The 21,897-nt window shown below is 35.8% G+C and overlaps 2 protein-coding genes across 3 annotated transcripts; one reads left to right on the top strand and one right to left on the bottom strand.

The window, feature by feature from the left end:
* The first annotated feature begins 3,464 nt into the window (after positions 1–3,464).
* On the top strand, positions 3,465–6,854 carry LOC105165759 (putative inactive receptor kinase At1g48480). The gene is made up of 2 exons (XM_011084887.3): positions 3,465–5,041; positions 5,929–6,854. Exons 1-2 carry the CDS (start codon positions 3,688–3,690, stop codon positions 6,537–6,539), a joined length of 1,965 nt encoding a protein of 654 aa, XP_011083189.1. The 5' UTR covers positions 3,465–3,687; the 3' UTR covers positions 6,540–6,854.
* Positions 6,855–9,846: 2,992 nt separating this feature from the next.
* LOC105165769 (putative serine/threonine protein kinase IREH1) lies at positions 9,847–20,420 on the bottom strand. Of its 2 annotated transcripts, none has more exons than XM_011084898.3 (17): positions 19,466–20,420; positions 17,982–18,052; positions 17,682–17,864; positions 16,216–17,589; positions 15,209–15,381; positions 14,886–15,132; positions 14,522–14,614; positions 14,303–14,443; positions 14,119–14,211; positions 12,828–13,032; positions 12,178–12,263; positions 11,823–11,911; positions 11,353–11,404; positions 11,216–11,272; positions 10,960–11,133; positions 10,539–10,616; positions 9,847–10,203 (listed from the first exon to the last, which is right to left on the bottom strand). In XM_011084898.3, the coding sequence occupies exons 1-17, from the start codon at positions 20,181–20,183 to the stop codon at positions 10,123–10,125; spliced, it is 3,915 nt and encodes a 1,304-aa protein (XP_011083200.1). In that variant the 5' UTR covers positions 20,184–20,420; the 3' UTR covers positions 9,847–10,122. The 2 variants fall into 2 exon arrangements, with proteins under 2 accessions (XP_011083200.1, XP_020552352.1); XM_020696693.2 differs by having other exon boundaries at positions 17,974–18,052; positions 19,466–19,606.
* Positions 20,421–21,897: the final 1,477 nt, after the last annotated feature.

Below are 21,897 nucleotides of genomic sequence, written 5' to 3' on the forward strand. Positions count from 1 at the left end.
GATATAATAATATTTAAGTATTTAGTATTTCACTTTATGTAGTAGATTGTGATATATTATTTCATTTATCCTTTATGATTTAATTATTATTTTAAAATAATTTTCTCATTTTAATTCATGAATCAACCACAATAGTATAATATCCAAAAACATAGAGAAAAATAGGCACACATGTCCCACTTTAATCGAGTAAAATGTATTTATTTCTAACTTTATTTGATTGAATCAATTAGATAGATAAATAATTATTTTTTGCAAATATAAAATGCTAAAGGAAGAAAAAAAATAATAATTAATTGCAAATTAGAAGTTGAAAATAAATATGGTGAAGACAGCCCCAAATAGAGGGTTTGTTTTGGCTTTGGCCATTTGTGTAATTGTGTGAAACAAATTATGGTACATCCCCACCACCCTTTCCTACCTTATATTTATTGCCCTTTTCAATGAGGACCTCCTACTTTTACAATTTCATTGTTTAAATGCTGAAATTTCAACAATCGTCGTAGGGTTGATGTTTCAAAACTCTTTACTCGATTTAGATTTTGAGTTTGAATTTTGTATATATGGGTGTCTGTCTGTCTACTTACACAATAGTTTGCAGTGTAGTGTTTATATGTATATACTTGGTTGTTATGAAATTATTGACGTACTTAATCGAGTCTTGATTATCTTAATGAATCGTTCGATGTAACCGATCATTTTTATAAAAAGTGTCGAAATTTTCTTGCATTTGTAAAAATAAATGCTGGATTGAACATTTCCCACTCGATCAAAAGTTATAATACTGTGTCCGATTGCGTCCCCCCATAAGAACAACTGCCATGAAAAGGAACAACCTGACTCTGATACTAACTATTGAATCGTATGGATGTCGTTGTGTTGGACCAGTATTGCTATACAATCTAAGAACAATATGCTCTACCAGTGATGTGGTTGAGAAGATCTTTAAGAGTCACTTGAAATTACTTTTTAAAATCTTTAATTTTTCTCTAAATAATTGAATGAAAAAGAAAAAAGTAGTTGAAGATTTGAAGGAAAAAAAAAAAAAAAAGTGAAATATACCCTTTATGGTGTAATATTGTTTTCTTCACTAGAACTTTACAAATTAATTTTATAAAATTAAATGTTCAATTATAATTAATCTTACTATAGTTGTCATGATGAGTAATATATAATTAAGCAATCTCCCCTAATTTCAGTAATTAAATAACAATTTTTTTTTTGCTTAATCTTATAATTAAAAGTGATCAATTTATGAAGACATTTTAGTAATTCAAATAAAGAAATTACAAATTCTTGAAATCATTTAAGTAAATAAAACATATGTAAATTATCTATTCATGAAAAAAGGTAATTATCATATTATGTCCTATTAATTATGCCAATTTAATATTGAGCTATGACCTAAAATGAACAGTGGGATGGTTATAATAATTTTGGAGTGTTAATATCAATAATAAGAAGAAAAGGGGGACAAACATAATTTATGAAAAATAATATCTCTTATTTATTTCAGAATTATTTCATGCACTCTATCTTTTGAAATAAAATAAGATCAATATTTATTATAAACACACAAAAAACAAAAGAATAATCGTACTATTACCTTATGAATCTAAATACGATCGTACTATTAAAAACTAAATTTTCTACGCTATATATTATAGTATATTCAAAACGCGCATTTTTCTTTCTTAATTTCTTTCTAGTACTTCTACAGAGTAATTTATTTCTTGGAGTATTTTAAAATTTTTATTTAAAAAATATTAAACAAAACCAATAAAATTTATATAATTAAAATTCAATTTATGTTTTTGTAGAAAAATTATATACACGCATTCAGTGTGCCACATACATCCAAATATACATAAATGACCAAACTGAGTCAATAGAGTAATCTTTACTCCAAAAGAGAAAAAAAAACTATATATATATATATATATATATATATAATTTTTGATATCTTATATTTACTCTTAAATAATTAAAAATAAAGCCATTTCACATTTCCCAATACACAAAAACTGACAAATTCTAAATTTTCATAATTCCACCACATCCAAGGTGCTTTTGCTACTACCAATAAGTTCCATCACCAGAAAAGAAAGACTACAACAAAAGCACACACAATAAAATAATAATTATAAAAACATAAAACACAATAAAACAATAATAATAAAAAAAATAATATTAAAAGTAAAAGAAATTACATTGACATCCCAAAATACACAAATATTTTAAGTTTTTTATGAAATTACACCTAACACTTCCGAAGACGTTAGTGTAATAATTTCAGAAAGTTTTTGTGTAAGTTATGTTTTTGAATAGGAGTGCAGTTGTTTTACGGCTAAAATTTCAAAGAAAATATTTACAATTTTATGGGAAAAAAGAGGAAATATTTGTATATTTTGATTTAATAATAAAAAATGTCCATTTAATTTATGTAAAAATAATAATTTTTTCCTTTTGTTTTTCCAACCTACTTTTTACCTATAGTTGACCATACCAGTACACACTGCTTGCAGCTAGCTAGGGTTTCTATTTAATGTAATGTTTCCCCAAATTTATTATCTTATTTATTGATTTTTTAATATATAATTATTTAAAAAAAATATTTCATTTATAACAAAAAAGATAACATAAAATTTGTATTTATCATTTTCTATTACAAGATTGTGTTATAACTTCTATTTCTACTATTCAGTAAATGTGAGGAATTAAAGTAATTATTATTTTTTATTGTTAAAATCTATATAACTAATAAGATACCTTCAAATATATTTATTTTTACAAAAAAATTGTCACCCCTTCAAATTTTTCTATCAATAATATTGTGTTCTTCCACATTTAAAAATAATTAAGAAATTTTAATTTTGTCCTTTCTTTTTTTTATTTTATTTTTGTTCTTTTCATATAATTTATAAATAAAATAAAATTTTAAATTATACATATGCATCGAACGTACTCCAATAACTAACTATTTATTAAGAGGAGCCCCTTAGAATGACTACCGTTAATGGCAAAATATGGATTGTAAATACTTAATTATATTTATTTCTTCTCTAAGTAACCATCTTAGGAATAATGGGTTATATTTTACAAAAATAAATTTATATATATAAAGTGAAATATAAATAAGAGAATACATTATATCAATTTGCCCTATTGTTAAATCCAATGATACAAATATTTTTTATTATTTTAATTATAAATATATTTTTAAAAAAAATATGGTATAAATATTTTAGGACTGTAATCAAATTTTTATATAAAATATGAGTATTTATGTAATTAAATCTAAATTAATGGGTGACAATAGAATTTGTTTTAAATAAAGTAGTAATTTAAAATGGAGGGTTAGATACAGTATTTGTGTCTATCTCCAGGCTGGAGCTCTCTCACTCCTCCACTTTTCTTTTCTCTCTCACACAGTACACACACCCACAAGAAAAGACAGACACATTCACACTGTCACTACTCACTTTATCTCTCACAACTGCACATACATACAGACAGACATAAATCACTCAACCAACAAAATTGCACACCAGAACTCACCACCCAACCAAATGATTCTCCGCCCTTACTCCTCCGCCTCCTCCTCCTCCACCCACCCCACCTCACATTAACCCATAAACAAACTTCAACTCACCCCCCAAGAAAACGCATTTACTACAACTCCCACCAATGCTGCTTCTCCTCCTCCTCTTCCTGGGCCTCCTTTCCCCCGCCGCCTTCTCAGATCTTTCCACCGACAGGGCCGCGCTCTTGGCTCTGCGGGCCGCCGTCGGTGGCCGCACTTTGTTTTGGAACACAAACCTGACCACCCCATGCAACTGGCAAGGTGTTCAATGTGAGAATAACCGCGTTACCGTTCTTCGCCTCCCCGCTTCTTCTCTCTTCGGGACTCTCCCAGCCGACACTCTCTCCAACTTGACCGCTCTCCGCACCCTCAGCCTCCGCCTCAACCACCTCTCCGGGCCCCTGCCCGGAGACCTCTCCCAACTCTCCCAACTTCGAAATCTTTATCTTCAGGGGAACCAGTTCACCGAGTCCGTCCCGGATTTTCTTTTCTCTCTTCATTCTCTCGTGCGGTTGAATCTTGCCTCCAACAATTTTTCAGGTGAAATTCCATCTGGGTTTAACAATTTGACTCGTTTGCGTACGCTTTTCTTGGAGAACAACCAGTTTAGTGGGAGTTTGCCGGATATTGAGCTTCCTAATCTTGATCAGTTTAATGTTTCTTTTAATAATTTAAATGGGTCTGTGCCGAAAGGGCTTGCGGGAAAGCCCAAGAATGCGTTTTTGGGAACTTTGCTTTGTGGGAAGCCCCTTGATAGTGTTTGTGCCGACAATGCTGGTGAATCTCCGGCTGCGTCTCCCTCGGGAAGCGCAAATGGGAGCGGAAATTCGGGGAAAAGTGAGAAAAAGAAGTTGTCCGGTGGCGCAATTGCTGGAATTGTGATTGGATCTGTTGTTGGGTTGATTTTATTGCTGCTGCTTTTGTTTATTTTGTGTAGGAAGAGGAGCGGAAACAAGGCCAGGTCTGTGGATGTGGCGGCAATCAAGAATCAAGAAAATGAGGCTGGCGAAAAGCCGGCTGCAGAAGCGGAGAATGCTGGAATGAACAACGGTTTTTCGGTGGCTGCAGCAGCAGCTGCTGCGATGAGTGCGAATGGGAGTACAAAGGGCGAAAATCCAGCAAATTCCGCTGCTGCTGCCGCCAAGAAGTTGGTATTTTTTGGGAACGCTCCAAGGGTCTTTGACTTGGAGGAGTTGTTGAGAGCATCGGCTGAGGTTTTGGGGAAGGGGACTTTTGGGACAGCGTATAAGGCGGTATTGGAAGTGGGCACTGTGGTAGCTGTGAAGAGGTTAAAGGATGTGACGATTTCAGAGAGGGAGTTCAAGGAGAAAATTGAAGGGGTTGGAGCTATGGATAATGAGAATTTGGTTCCTCTGAGGGCTTACTACTACAGTAGGGAGGAGAAGCTTCTTGTCTATGACTACATGCCAATGGGAAGCCTGTCTGCACTCCTACATGGTGAGTTAGACTTCAGAATTCGTGCTTTGCCATTTAAATGATGTTTTTGCTTTCTTGAAAGGTGAAGTTCTTGTTTTGGCTTCAAGTTTTGTTTTCAAGTCTGTATTTCTATTAAGTTTTCAACTGTTTTACAGGATATGCATTTTGTTGCTTTTCCTCTTTCTTTTTCTTCCCTTTTATCTAATGTTTGTAGGATTTCAATCAAATTCTTGGAAACATTTTTCTTCCCTTTTATCTCAAGAAACATTTTTGTTTTTTCAACAGAAGGACATATAATTCTTAGATGGTTCATAGGAATGTTTGTTATGGTATACATATTTGTTTCTTGGACTAGCTTATTAGTTATTTGTGTCGGTGGTGTTTGTTTGAGACTCTAGGCTCTCTTTCGTCTTCTGATCTAATTTTGTGTCTAAGTTCGATGATTCACCGCCTACTCTGTTATAATCAGCACAATTGAATTTGTCAACTTTCTTAGGTATAGTTGGTGAGATGATTACATAGTGCTGCTTGTCATGCAGTCCGTAAACGGTCCCTCCATTTTCTGTCTTAATTTTATATGCATGACTTCCTCGGTGCCTGTCGAATTGCACATGCAACACAATCTCATGGATGTTTCCCTTGCCTTTAGTTGCTTTCAGTCATATTGTTTGGTCTGAATCAACACTATGTCCTTCCTCACGCAATATCAATAAGATCACACCTATTATTTATGATTTGGCAGTTCTTGATTTGGCTTATTTCACCAATATGATTATGTTTGACCTGTAGTTCCCATGTAATCACTTGGTTTAGCAACGTTACAAATGTTTGATATGAATTACTTAATTTTGTCATTGTGTATTTGGTCTCATTGGCATTCTTGTCACTGTTGTCCTTTCCCTGCTCAGGAAACAAAGGAGCTGGTAGGACACCGTTAAATTGGGAAATCAGGACCAGGATTGCCCTTGGAGCTGCCCGAGGTATCGAATACCTGCATTTCCAAGGTCATAGTGTTTCCCATGGGAACATTAAATCATCAAACATCCTGCTCACGAAGTCCTACGATGCTCGAGTCTCGGATTTCGGACTCAACCACCTAGTTGGACCTCCGTCCTCTCCCACAAGAGTTGCTGGCTACCGTGCACCAGAAGTGACTGATCCCCGCAAGGTTTCCCAGAAGGCCGACGTTTACAGCTTAGGCGTGTTGCTCTTAGAGCTCCTGACAGGGAAAGCGCCCACTCATGCCCTCTTGAACGAAGAAGGAGTAGACCTGCCGAGATGGGTTCAGTCAGTCGTTCGAGAGGAGTGGACTTCTGAAGTTTTTGATCTCGAGCTCCTGAGGTACCAGAACGTGGAGGACGAAATGGTGCAACTCTTGCAACTCGGAATCGACTGCACGGCTCAGTACCCTGACAATCGGCCCTCGATCTCTGAAGTGGCAAGGCGCATCGAAGAGCTTCGTCGTTCAAGCTTGCGTGACAATCAAGACCAGCCCGACCACGTCCGCGAAACAGATTAGAAGGTGTAGAAGTCATTTAAGTTGTGTGCCATCTCTGAACTAAGGAAACACCTCCCAACAACTCAATGCTGTCTGAAAATTTTTATCTTCTTAAGCCTGTTGTATTTGTTTGTTACTTGAGATTGAGAGAGCCCATTCTTGTTTGTCAGAATTATTAACAGCTCATCCCCCCCCCCCCCCCACCCACCCCATCTCAGTACAATTCTCTTTTTCATCTGGGGTGGCTGATTTCAGTTCCATTTGTTCTTGTTGGGTGGAATATATGGTTGCTGTAATTATTACTTTAGCTTTAACTTTTTTATTTTCTTTCGATAATTTCTTTTGCTTTTTTGAATCAACTTTTTGCTAATGTTGATTAAGGGCTGCTGGTTTTGTTGTTGTCTGTATTTCTTAGTCCAATGCCTTGATTTGCTTAAATATAACATATTACTATGAAGTTGATCACTTTTTCCTATGAACTTTGGAGTTGGTTGCTAGGCATCAAGAATTGTGCCCTTGTGAGGACTATTTGGGACCACTTTCCCAATACATTTTTACCTTATCAAGTATTTATCTCATTGGATTCCTATGAATGATATTGCTGAAAATGAGTATACAAACACTATTTACGAGGGTATATGGCTAAATTTATTTTAATAATCTTATAAATTTATATATCTTATAACAGTTTTAAACAACTTATAAGTTTTCGTCAACATTACCTAAATTCAAGTATCTTATGACGAAAAATCATTAATCTTGAAAAATTACATGTAATTAAATTTTACATTTTCATCCCAAGAATTTATAATGTGAACTATAACTGCAGGGACTGCATTATAGTTTTTTGAGAAAAAGTGAAAAAAAAAATCATTTATTTTTGTAATATATTAAAACTTTTGAGGATATTGGTGTAATTATTCCTAAAATCGTAAGGTTTGTGAATTATTGGGAAAGTAAGATTGGTTATGGCTGCAAATAAGGTGAAATCCTAATTTTTCATAAATTATAGGGTAAATTACAATATGTTCTCCCGAGATTTGTCATAATTATAATTACTATTCAATTTTTAAAAAATTATAAATATTCCCTAAAATTAATAGTCGTCTAACAGTACTTTCTCGTAACAATCTATTGTAGGTGATATTTGTTAGATGTTTACTAATTTTAAGAATAATTTTTTAAATAAAAAAATTGTGATAGATTTTAGAAGAGCCAAATATAATTTGCCCTCGATTATATGTTGGTCAAATATGTCTTGTGAAGCCAATAAATCTGAATAAATAAAGGCAGAATAACAGATGGGACCAAAGTGCAGAGAATTGGCAATGAATGAGTTTAGGAATTGAGGTTTTAGTGAAAGGCGACAGCTTAGCTACTCACAGGTAAAGAGTGCTTGCTGCCTCTGGTGGGTTCAGACATTATGTGATGCAAATATATGTTGTAAGGAAAAACAAAGGTGAATTTGTGGTCCACAATTGCTAGTAGTGCAGCACACAAGTGTGGTCCTATGTGTTAATTTTTTTAGGATAATTGCACTTACAACCCCTCGTTTACGCTTATATTACAAAAGTTGTTCTTACAGTTTGATATTTTGTTAGTGATGTTTTCGTCGCATTAAGGGGGTACTGTTGGTGAATGAAAACGTTACTCATATGGGCTACTTGTGCAATTATTATGAAAATAATGGTGATTTCTATAATTGGACAATAATTGAGGGAATGCCGGTGTGAAAGAACATCAATTGTTTGGAGGGGGGCATGTAAGTAATTATCTTAAGGGTAATGGTGGTTTCTGTAATTTGACGATGATTGAGGGAGTGACGAGTATAATGAAGCATCGATTATTTTAGGGGTAGAAGTATAATTATTCTAATAGCAATGATGGTTTTGGTAATTTGATAATAGTTGGAGTCTAAGTACAATTATCACTAAAATTTAAGATAAATAATATGGGCCTTCCCTAAAATTTGATATAAATACAAATATTTCTTCATTGTTTGAAAATTACAAATAACTTCTAATGTTTGATGAAATTATGTAAACCTTTGATAGATGTATGAAATTGTCAACTTTGCATTACTGTATTTTTATTTTTTTAAATTAAAAATTTGTAAAAAAATTAGACAGGGTGGATGGAAAATTTTAAAAATTATCCACATAGTTCATAAAAAATTTAAAAAATAAATAAAATTATTATTCTTAATTCATAAGAGCATTTTGGTCGGTTTACCACAAAAATGGATGAAAACCTAACGGGTTGGGCTAATTGTTAGACGGTGGTTAAAATCTGAAGGGTATTGATAATTTTCCAAACAATGAGAAAGTATTCGCGATTATATCAAATTTCAGAAAAGATCATTGTAATTTATCTTAAAAGTTATTAGCAACCAATACCGATGAAGGGTTCCTCTTCAACACTCCCATCCTCCCGTGGCGGGGGAAGAAACAAAGTGTTATGATGAGAGGATATGGGATGTAATTGTTGTGTCTTGAGGTGAAGTTATAGTTAGGTGTTGGTGTAGATGTAGATGTAGAGTAGCAATTAAAAGATAAGGTGTGCATGTGATACAACACTAGAAACTCAGCTGTCACTGCCCCAACTAACAACACACCCTCTCCCCCCCAATTATTATCTATTTTCTACTCTTCAACTGTTGTCAAGGTCACAAACACGTCCCTCAACTCTTGAGGTTGGGTGCACATTTGCAGCCACTCGAGGGCGTTTCAGGAATTATAGAAAATGTTTAATGAGTCCAAACAAATTAAATTTTGATGTATCATGGGCAATGTGGTAAAATACATATAAACATTAACACCGTCCATTATTTTAAGATTTGATCGTTAATTTTAGGAGGTATTTATTATAAGCTTGTAGTTGAGGGGGCGTGTTTGCTATTTTGACAATAGTTGGAGGTGTAAAATATATTCAATCCTAATATTTATTTGATATGTTAATACCAAATTTGAGTTATTACATATGACATACATTCTTTATTTTTAACAATTAATGAAACACTACCGAAGAAATGTAATAATTAAAGTTAAGTGCTATTTTTGAATGTGATGTGTAATCACCAACTGACCAATAAAAAGACCATTCTACCCTTTATTTTCAATTGCTTTCTTCTACAACCTTACTGACCGACTCGATCATGAGAGCACAGCAATCCAAGTGGATCTACCAAGAATTGTGTTTGACCCCCCCAGATAACTTCACATCAAAATTCATATGGAATGGGATACAAAATTCATCTACTTGTGCGCAAACAAAGTAATGGAATGGGAAATCAGCAGTTCCAAGTAAAAGTAAAGACATGTAAGCAAAATTTCTTGTTGAAAATCTGATCTGTAATTCTTTATAAATTAAGAAACCTCAGTTCGAAGAAATGGTATCTTCAACTAAGACATTCTCTTCTTCGGGGAGAAGAGTATTCGGGACAGACCGACCGAACCACCGGTTTTCAACCTCAGTAACAAGTAGTATATGGTAACAGTTCTGAGTTATAAACAACAAAAATTGAATGAGAAAATTGCAAAAACACATTTACAGGGAACACAAACCGGGAGGCAAATTCCTCCTAAACTATGGATGGCAAGAGAGTTTACGCACTAGAATTTGGGGGCTCGTCTTTCCAACCTTTTGTCAACAAGTCATAATTGATTGATGCGAGCTGGGAAAGATTCTGTCAATTACCAAGAAAATGAAATGATTTCAGAGGCTAACTAGAGCAGGCAATGAAAGTGGGAAAAGTGCTGCTATTTCTTTTCTGCATTGTGGAATGAAACGACATTCTTGCAGCTGTAGGTTCATGTGAACTGATATAAAATGGTAAACTGTTGTGGTTTCATGTCATTGGGACACGGTTTCGTGACGATGAATGCTGGAAAAAGAATGGTTTTTGCTTTGTCGATTGACAAACAGATGTGTGTAAAAGCATGCAGCGAAATATATTGTAGTTGAACGACAGCAGAGACTTGTAAACTTACGAACCAGAAAGTGAGCTATTCAATTTATTACCTTAAATGAGAAATTGCTAAAGGAGTAGTTGATATCATTGCTTGAGTCGAATTCTGCGAGTCCCCCACATTCGTCTGCCTGTTGTCCAATCCAAAGTGAGGAAGATTAATATTATGAAACAGGAAGGTAAGAAATAAAATGGGTTACTATACTGATTTCCCCTAAGGTTTAGAGATATTACAAGTAAACCCCTTGATTTTGAAAATTGCTACATCTTCCTCAATTATGTCTTACATTATGGATTCTTTCCCTCTGAAGACTGGCTAAGGGGGAAGTTGAGATGTAAAACAAGAATGAAGGGTGTTAGTGGAACTTTTCAAAATCAAGGGATTTTTCTGCAATATGTCCAAACTTGAATGGGTGTCTACATAATTATTCCTATACAAATTGCTGGTTCAACTAATGAAGCTGAGGCACAAACCAGTTCCTCATGCCTATTGCTTAGGCAACTACTGCTGCCACTTAAGCTTCCATTTTCACTGGAATCTTCAAATTCACTGGCAGCATAAACATGCTCGTCTGACGGATTCCATGAGTAACGGCTCGTAAAGTAACTTGTATCCATTGCACCCTCTGATGCAGGGACAAAGGCAGCCTGTAAGAACATAGAAAAAAATTATTAGGCATCACTAGTTTCTGGACAAACTGATGATCAGTTTACATGCACAAAACCGAACCTTCTGTCGAGCAAGTGTGTCCCAGTTAATGTCTCTGAAAAACGGATGCTGCTTGACCTGCACCATAATTTTTTTCCTTTAGACGGTTAAATTTAAAGAGATGAATTAAGATGAAACATCGTTAGAGTAAAAAGTACCTCTGAAGCTCCTCCAGCTCCAAGTCTCTGGTTAGGATCTTCAGTCAGTAACCTGCCAGCCGATATCGAGATGAGTAAAAGGAACTGCTAAAACATTCTACTAGTTTAACTTAGGAAAAATGTCCAATCTGCTATACATACAGATATGTATTCAGCCAATCTGTAAAATAATAGCAAGCACGAAGTCCGAACTGGATGAACTCATGAAACAAAAACACCCATGATTCACAAATTCAAGGTGAAGTCTACAAGGGTATATGGTTCAAGTGTCGAGCATTTGGCAGAAGGGATTGACTATCAAGAACCAAAACTCGAAAAATGTATTAACAACGTATATTTCAAAACTTCACTGTGACCTGACTATTCAACCAAATATAGAATGCCATATGCTCACAGATCTTTTACACTGGAAAGCAGATAGAATATCATCGAAACATAAATAGTAGTACATGGAAAAAGGCCCTTCTTACCGATCAATCAGATCATATGCTTCAAGGCTTATTTCATCAGGCACACGAGGCCAAGGAATCTTGCGATTCAGAATGTTGTCAAATATTTTCTACAAAGAAAAGTGAAAAGAACAATAAACATAAAGAAAGACCTTGAACATTTAAAGAAGCTTATAATCTCTTCAGCAAGTAGAATTAATAGTTCTACATTCATAAACTTCTCACCCAGAATCAAAGTGAGAGAACATCTATAGTAAGTACATAAGGTTGACATCCCTCACTCTACAGGAGGGCCCGTTCAGGATAGCAATTACATATAAGTGTCTAAACTAAAGATAATAATAAAGACACTAGAAGGAAGTTCAAACAGTCCAACCTGAGGATGTTCCGCATTGAAAGGAGGGATACCAACAATCAACTCAAACAGAATAACACCCACAGACCACCAATCAGCAGTAAAGCCTGAGGAAAGTGCATATGAACAATATAATGAACATGAAATTGGTAAAAAAGTTTAAGATGAACTACAAGTGGAAATACTCTTCCAGCTAAAACAAACCTAGAACCAAACAAAGGAGTATATGTAGTCCAGAAGATGCAAAAAGAGAACTATCAAGTCCATACTATAGGCATCATAAGCCTTGAGCAATGCATTAAGCACTGAATATTGACACTTCTTTGACATGAAACTAAAAGAAATTAACCCTAATTAGACATTTTTCATGAGTTGCATTCCATTACTAGTATGCCCCACTGTCATCAATGTCACCTTTTCTTTTCTCTGCAATTTTTGAACAGTTAACAGCAGCAAGAAGGCAATGCTACTGCATCGTACTGTCAAGAGATTTGTGTTTGTTTCTAAGCTATCTCTTCAGGAATGATGGGGGCTATGGCTCAGGTTTAAGATATTAGACTGCCAATATTTTCTACCCATGCAAGTAATAAATTTAACCTAACCAAATTGGTCTGACACCTTTCATTAATTTATTTCAGACCAGAAAGCCTATGAAAAGAGGATTCACCAACCATGCCCAGTTCCTAGAAGAATCTCAGGTGCCAAGTAGTCTGGTGTACCAACAGCTGACTGTTTCTTACGCCTTTCTTGTTGATGCTTCGGTGCAGATATTGGTGGTTCATCTTCCTCCATCAGCGATGTTCCACTAACAGCCGGACCAGACAAATCATCAGTACTGTTGATTAGACCCACTTTTGATAGCCCAAAGTCTGTTAACTGTTCAAATGGGGGGGGGGGGGAGGGGGGAAAGAAAATTAGTTTTTGCTCCTACGGATACAAGCACCATCAGGTTCATCCACATCTAAAGAAATAAATAAGGAAAAACACCAGCAGGCATCACGTTTCATGCACTTCACTCATTTTTAAATGGTACACTATTATAAGATATAAAACGTTACACTTCTCCCTGTCAGAATGCACATAATATTATGTACTTCAAAGCCTAAATGAAATTTCATTTCTAAAGTATTGTGATGGTGACAGATGCCAGATTCAAACTTTTCGGAGTTGTGTGTAACATAAGTGGAAAAGGACCAAAGCAGCTAATATATTGTGCCGATGGTATCTTACTCAAATACTATCACAAATGAGTAACTGGAAGTGCAAAGTGACAGAAAAAAAGTAAAAGGACCAGAAACAAGAATTCTCAAGCAAAAATGACTTATTTTCTTACTGCTACCCCATGAAAATTGCACATGGTGCACCACTGGCATATTAATGTGCCATCCTTACAAGTGAGGAACACAAAAAAAAGTAAAACATAGTTACCAGTGACGAACACAAAAAATTAGGTGAGGGAAATCAAGAAGTAGCTTGGTGAAATGTAGAAGGTAGGTGTATCCGTTACCTCGGAAAGGCTATATGATAAAAGGCTAATCAGGAATACCTAGCAGCACAAACTAGGCAACATCAAACTCAATTATCAGCTGAACAATTTTCTAGAGTTTTGTGATACGGGCACTATCTGGCGTTGCATATTGCAGAGTCAGAAAAATGGGAGAAGTGTGTGTTGCTTGTGAAATTGTAGCCCTTGAAGATCATGTCAGAATCTACCAACCCAACTAACCTACAAGTATGAAAACAACCATTTTGCAATTGTTTCAATTTCTTTTCTCGGTAGAGCCCTTTTTCTAACGCTTTTCTTTTTACACAGTTACAATGGCATAAAAGGGTCTGGAACTGGAATGGAATCATAAAGCTGTTGAACCACCCAGAGAAGCAAAATCCAGATAGAAACACATCTTTGGGGCATTAGTAGGAAGGCATAACAAATTAAATAATGACAAAAAATTGGGAAACAACCTTGATATGGCCATCATGTGCAATCAACAAATTATCAGGCTTCAGATCCCGATGAACCACACGAAGAGAATGCAGATATTCCAAAGCGAGCACCTGCCGGCCATCCATTGCATGTGATGTTTCCGTCAGAATGTAACCCAGTGATCAGCTAAAAAAGTGGAAAAAACCATCAACAGAAACTTACAACTTCGGCAATATATACACGGGCAACATCTTCATCTAAGCATCCGAGATTTCTCAATAGGGAATAAAGATCTCCACCATTCAAGTACTCCATAACAAGATACAAATTTTCACGACAAGTGAATGAATAGAAGAAGCGCACCTAACACATTAGAGTTCAAGATTAAAATGAGAAGATCATAAAGAAGAGAATAAAGTATTGTCAGCTACAAATGCTTACCACAAATGGATTACGAACAGAAATCAGTATATCACGTTCTGCTAAAATACTCTCAACTGCATTCTTGCGTATCATATCCGCTTTCTTAAGAACCTGCAGAAAAAATAACTTTAGAACATCAAGCCATACCATGAAAGTTAAGAACTATATTTTATATGTCGAGGACTTCTGCGTTTCTTGCATATAAATTAAGCCTGTCTCCACATTGTTCGTAGGATATAGAATAGACAATCCAAACTATTGACGTTGCTCTTATCTAGTTTTCTGGGTTGTCAACTACTGTCAAATGCCTCAGAAAAAATTAATTTCACGCAGACACATAAACAATTACTCACACTATATCTGAAAGGAAAAGTTCATGTACCTTTATCGCAAACAGATCCCCTGTTGTTCTCTTTTTTGCCAAGAATACCCGACCAAATGCCCCACGACTAATTGGTTTTATGATCTCAAAGTCATCTATTGAGGTACGGTCTTTGGAAGAATGCACTGGGCTACTTCTCAGACTACGTAAAACATCATCTTCCAAAGGAGCATCTTCATCAATTACAGTGCTTGTTATATCAACCTTTTCGTCATCAACTAGTTCGCATAGTTGTAAATACTTCTCCCTGGATATTGAATAAAATGTCAGGTGCTCCAAAAACTAATGTACTAAGATGTTGAACAGTAATATTGTTGACTCACCTGATCAATTTCTCTATACGAGCTCCAAATGTATCTACTGTTAGCGATTCAAACTTTCTACGATCTATTACAACTTTCAAGTCTTCAAGACAAGAAAGCAGATACTGCAAAGAGCGATCATCGTCCAAGGGTGTATTCGCTACACATCTAGCAATATCAGCAAGCTCATTCATCTGCATTGTCAATATGAATTCAAAGTAAACATTCAAAATCAAAATGATGATATCAACAGCTATTAATTCCAAACTATGGTTTATCATTTAATGAAGAAGTGAAGTAGTCAGTATAGAATTTTATTACCAACTAGCATCAAGATCTTGTAAAAATTAGTATTTCTTATCAAATTACAACAGATTTCTCCTCCAGGATCTTCAGACATGCTGGATCTATATCATTGAGGGGGTGGTTTCCGACAATTTAAGGATCAAAATCTAACAATACTTGTCTAAGGAAAAGAAATAAACCATCCGATGCAGTTAAGTATACAGTGCACTCTTGTTTTGTGGTGTTTATATCATAAAGTATAAGATCAAATAGAATTAGGCATCAACTGAAGATGTCAACAGAGAAGGAATATAAACATGGCTATTCACGTTTGATTATCAGTTCTTATTTTCCATAAAATCTCCTGCTAGCCTGAGAGGTAAATATCCCATTTGAATAGTAAAAGCACGTATCAATCTCTATACGATCACTATCCTGATGCAATTCCCAATTAGATGCAGTGGTGCACAAAACAATCTAAATGCTTTAAGTCATGATTTATTTCACAAAATAACCTAAATTGATCCTGATCACAAAATCTAACATGCTAAATTCTCCATAAGAAACAAAAACTGAAGGATGCTTTACATGGTAAGATCAATAAGATTAATAAACAATTGTCTACTGCAGTTGCGTATTAAACTAAGAGGTGAATATACATGCTAAATATACTGGCATCCTTGAAATGAAGACGATGGAAACAAAGAAACAATTAAAATGAATTAAGACAAACTTGGATATACCTGAGGGAGATCACCATGTTCAGAGAAAGCACCTTTTCCAGACAAAAGCAAGTCAATCGGGCTCATTCGTGGTGTCATCAATGGTGACCTGGGAGTCATGCTGCCTGCTGATGATGCAGTCATTCCTTGATCAGATTTTGGACCAAATCGAGTTTTACATGACATGGATGGTAAAACCTTCATATCATCCATCGCAATGTTATTATCTGCGTCAACAAAACAGTCTAGCATGTCTTCAGAACCTCTACGGGACCAGTCACTAAATTTTGGAGACAGAAGCTCTGACTCTTCAGTCATACTTGAGTTTGATACTTTAGCACCATCAGGGCTGCCACCAGCATGTTGAACGTCCTTTGCCGAATATGATTCCATCAGTTTCTCAAGAGCGTCAGCAATTCTGACGAGCCGTTCATTCACTCTTAGACCTTTCTGATCACATCGATCAGCGATTGCACATATTCTAGAGTGGTCTTCCACATGCAAAGTGGGAACCTCCTCCTCACATATGCGGCAAATTATTGAACTCTCATCAGACACACTAGGCTGGTCTCCCCAATAGCCCCAGGAAACTTTGTGTTGGTGCTTAGGCACTGGGGAGTGCCCATGTGAGTCCTTCGAAGTTGGAAGCTCAGGCACCTTGGCAGCACCTAGTTCAGCATCATTGGTTCCTTTTTCATTATCTAATAGTCTTGAAGCTTGCACGATATTGTCATTGTGCTCCTCCTTGACTGAAACAGCTTCTTTGGGGCTTTTGCCAGCAGGAGAAGGAAACTTCTTCCAAGATGTCATCTTATTTCTACCAGCAACAGAATCCACATGTTTGGAGGATTCAGCAAGTGAAAATTGAAGATTTCCAGGTACAGCTTGGTCCCTTTTCCATTCTGATTGCTCTTGACTGTAAGACTTCCTCGTTGGGGGGGCCTTCAAAGCTCTTGCATCACTAGGCATCTTTCCGTCTCTTTCTGGGCCTGGAGGAACTTGTTTATCTGCAGGCTGAAGTGATTGACGAAGATGAAAAACATGTTCATCCTCTGCCAACCCACTTTCCTTGTGAAACTGCAATAACCTAGTACATCTGGTGAGAATAAAAAGCATTCGAGTATGAAGCTGCTTTAACATGCCCATTGGAAGCTCCTGACGTCTGTCATCCAACTCTTGCACAATGCCTTCACATTGAAGCCAAAATTCTCCAGGAGAAGTCATAGCACAGCTCCGAGCCAGCACCAGCAAGTCCTCTATAGTCTCCTGCCATTCTGGATGACTCTCTGCATTCTTTTCCAGAATTCCGACTAGATCTGCTGCAAAAATGTGCAGATCGGAATCCACTTCTTCCTTTGCCTTGTCAAATTTTGTCCGAATCATAGCTAATACCTCCTGTTGCAATTTTGATGTAAGCATGAGCATCCAGAAGTAATGAGATCAAGATGTTTCTGACTGAGAAACAATTGCATATAAAATCTCATTACCTCCAAGTTATTTAACCTTCTAGGTTTCCAAAATGGATAAGGACGTACACCTTTGGAATTTAATTCATGAGAGAAGCTCTTGATATCGCCAGGAAACCTCTTCCTAGGCGCACTTGTAACACGGAGTATAGCTTGAAAGCGTGGAGATTCAGACTCTTTGGGATTGTCACAGTCATATGATGTCTATAAAAATATTTCATGATTAACTAGTTTGTACATACAATTGCAAGTCTAAAATTTAATCAGAAGAATTTCTGAAATTTTATGCTGTATAGCATCAAAGAAAATACACCTTTTTACCTTCATCTCTGGAGTACATGCATCTGAACTCCTGAGAACTCCAGAATCACCCCATGATGTATCGAATTGCCCTAAATCATCAAAGAGAAAATCATGAATAGTAAATCCCATGAAAGGAACTGAGTTGGTGAAAGTGAGGCGAATAAGTAAATTCGAAGACGACAGCAAGACCAGTAGAATCAGAATACTAGAAGGTGAAATTTGGATATTGAGAAAACTGTCTCAGTGTAGGGGAATGCCAATGATTCCAAGTCTTCCCATAGAAGTGCCAGAAAGAGAGGCATTGATTTGAATTGCTTCATTGCTACTGGGTAAATGGAGATTAGAGTAAACAACAGTATAGTCTGTTGAGTTATTTTGGTTTATAATGTTTGTGTAGTATATCTATTGAAAGTAAGGTAAATACTTCAGGATGACAAACAAGATAAAGCTAGAGTGAGAAACACCGGCAATGTCATCTAGCTAAGATCCCACACACACAACAGGAGATAGAATAGTTTAAACAAATAGCTATTGCATGTTTTTATCCAGGTGGAAGAAAAAATAATTTCTGCTAAGCACAACTCTATTATTTAATACTTGAGTTGCATTTACGACAGAATACTGTTTGTTAAATTTCTGACCTAACTATAAGCATCATCTCACTGTAAGTATTCATAAAGACTGATTCAACAGGCATGAAATTGCTATTCAGAAAATATTTTTAATTCTATGGCTTAAGATTGTCAAGTGGTTAACCCACATCAAACTCAGACGTCAAAAGTGGTCTTAGTCGTATTTTTTTTTAAGCATGGTGTGACATGCTTTTAGATTTATGGCCAAAAAAATGCTAATAAAAATATTGGTCTATCTTTAACTCATCTAATAAAAGATCTTGATATGCCTGTCCTTCCATATATTACCTCACCGTAGCCAGACAATTGCCACATTGTCTCAACAGGGTTAAAAATTCGCATCATGAACCAAAACCCATAGTGCTCATTTTCTCCACCAAGTAAAACAAGGCGTATATGAATCACTAAAATATAGGGGAAATATGGAATGCCCTGGCATAAAATATCAAGTCCAATTCCATCAGAAGTAATTATCTCATGAGGCAGAGCAAAGCAAAAAACGAAAAAGACTAAAGTGCAACTGGGTACAAAAAATAGAAGTAAGTTATTCAGTTGACAGAAAAGTTAACTAGCTGCAATTTCGACATGCAAGGAAAAAGTAAAAACATCATGGATCAACCATCAACTGCACATTCTAATTCATTTTCCAGCATATAACTCAATCAAAAAACAATACATTTTTCTCAACCATATTGTATAACCAATCAACTTATACACATAAATATTAGAGTACATGCTTCGAGTACTGATTGGACGCCTAATTATATGCGCATCTACATTGGAATTAACATATCTACACCAATATGATTGATGGCACATGTAAATCAACGTAGCCTACAAAACTAGAACAGTGATCATAGAGAAGCATACCAGTAGCTCCACTCGATGATTCTGCATTCTGGAGCCGTGATCGAGCCTGAGCCTGGAATACATGCGGGCTCTGGTCCCTCGATGCCCCACTCTCGGTCGACATACTATCTGAATTACTTCCATTATCCGGATTATCCGGAAATGCTTTCTCCTTCTTCTTTCTACCACTTAAAACCCCATCAGTTCCACCAATGCCGCCACCGCCGCCTCCCAATGGCCTGGACAAGTTACTGGCACCCAAAGCCACACCCTTTTCTCTACTCCCAAAACTAAAGAAACTCTCCTGGGGTAACGGCCCTGATCGCGTCTTTATCTTGTTCAACCCCAAGGATGACGCCACTATCGGTGAAACAGACAGCGAAGTGGGTCCCGTAGAAGGCGGGCCAGCCGGCGGCGGCGGCGCCTCCTCGGATTTCTTCAGCTTGGAAGGAGAAGTAGAAATTCCTGAAGTGGGCTTGCTTGACTTGAGCGTGTCTTTGCCTTTGGAGGAGTCCTTCTTCTTCAGAAGGCTCTTGGCTGCGCTTGTCGGAGTGCCCGCGGCGGAGGCGGCGGGGGAGCTGTCCTTAGAAATGGAGGGTGATAGAGATTTGGGCTTCTTCTTATCGGATCGGATCGGCGAATTGGAGTTGGACCCAAACGATCGAGGGCTATTGGAGGATCCATCTGGGCTTGAAGTGTCGGATTTCTTTGAGGAAAAGAATCTGCCCTTGAACACCATTTTTCTTCCCGTTTGATTTCCCCTTTGGAGATGAGCTTTCAGAGCCCAAAAATGGAGGTATAACGCAGAGATGAGGATGAATCAGCACTAGCAGCAGCAGCAACAGTAGTAGAAGGCATGGAGATATACAGACAGTGATGAGCTTTCTCTCTTCTTTTTCCTCTATTTTATACTTTTTCCTGCTTATTGTGTGTAGAGTGTGTATTTTTTCTTGAAGTTGAACGGTTTTGGACAATAGAAAGTAAGAAGTGGGGTTGATGTGAAGCAACCAGGAAATGACTCTTTTGACTCTCCTCAGATGACCGTATTCCTATACACACATTGTACACACATACACGTATAAAATACAAGAAAGTATTATTGTGTATGTATAAATAAATACACACACATATATATATATTATCTGTATTTAAAATAATATTAGTTTGGAAATGTATTTATGCTGCTATGCTATTCTTGTGCTTGAAGTTAATATATAATTCTCTTTTTAATGTGAAAAGATATGCCCAAATTCAATTTCTCAAAACCCTAATTTCATTGCATTTTTACCAAAAAACAAAAAATAATTGTTTGGTGAATTTTTTAAACTTCTTTTTTCAAGTATTTTAGGAGGGAATATGCATATGATAGATGATGCATTTACCAACCAAAATTTTCGATTACGTTCAATAAAAATAAAAAATTTTCGATGAATTTACCAAATATTTCAAAATATATTTACAATAAAAATAGTTAATAATTATTATACTAGGGCTTATCTTATTAATTATTAGTTAAAATAATAAAATTAGTTAAAACAAGACTAGGCTTATCGTATTAGTAAATAGTTATTAATTAAAACAATAAACTTTAGTGTTTTTACAATAAATTTGATATTTAATATTTATAGATATTTAATTATTTACTTATTAATATATTATATAAATATTTTTCGTTAAATTTTAGTGTTCGATACAATATATTAATATCAAACATCAATACTAATACTAAATTAAAATACTGAAATTATAAAAAGTTCCCTACTGAAAATTTGATACAATATATTATTTGTTCTACTAAGTGAGATGAAAAAAAAAGAGATAAAATTTATAAGTTAGTGGTTTAAAATAGCAGCGAGATCAATATAAAAAAAATTTAACTTATACAAAGATAAATAATCATTAATGAATTGTCAAAAACAACACACCATTGTTTTACTATATGTTACATGTCAAATTGAATCATAAGTAGAGGAAAAAGATTTAATTTGGCACATATATTTCTTCCATGCCACATGTGAGCGTTTTGATAAATCAAATTGTTCGTGCCTAAATTATATTAAAGCAAAATTGTAAAATTGATCCCGTAAGTATGGGGTGGCAAAATTGGGACTGTAATTACATGACTGACAATTTTAGTCCTGTAAGTATTGATTTTTTGGCAATTTTTGTCCTTCCGACCAAAATTGCTCAAAAACGCGGCAGGGAAATTTGGGGCTTAAGTAAATTTTCACCGCACTTCCATATTTCATGGGCCTTAAGAAGTGGGCTTAATTGTATAATGGCCTGGACCCATAAATGAGGTGGATTGTGACTCTCAGGAGGCCCATTGTATGGGATATTTATTCCCCATCAGCCCAGGCCCAATATATTCAGAGTTAATTTTCCAATGACATTTTAAATTTGAACCGAGAATTACATGCGTGTCAGATAATTGATGGCCAATTATCTAGACA

The sequence above is a fragment of the Sesamum indicum genome, linkage group LG1 (assembly GCF_026168435.1).
Source record: "Sesamum indicum cultivar Baizhima isolate 11 linkage group LG1, ASM2616843v1, whole genome shotgun sequence".
Lineage (NCBI taxonomy): Eukaryota > Viridiplantae > Streptophyta > Magnoliopsida > Lamiales > Pedaliaceae > Sesamum > Sesamum indicum.

Bases quoted from the DNA above. Each gene is read 5' to 3' on its own strand.
- LOC105165759 (XM_011084887.3), top strand. From the start codon at position 3,688: ATGCTGCTTCTCCTCCTCCTCTTCCTGGGCCTCCTTTCCCCCGCCGCC. The intron at 5,042-5,928 runs GTGAGTTAGACT...TTCCCTGCTCAG, and splicing joins CCTGTCTGCACTCCTACATG to GAAACAAAGGAGCTGGTAGG.
- LOC105165769 (XM_011084898.3), bottom strand. From the start codon at position 20,183: ATGGTGTTCAAGGGCAGATTCTTTTCCTCAAAGAAATCCGACACTTCA. The intron at 17,590-17,681 runs GTAATGAGATTT...AAATTGCAACAG, and splicing joins GAAGGTTAAATAACTTGGAG to GAGGTATTAGCTATGATTCG. The intron at 11,134-11,215 runs GTTCGGTTTTGT...ATGTTCTTACAG, and splicing joins ACACACTTGCTCGACAGAAG to GCTGCCTTTGTCCCTGCATC.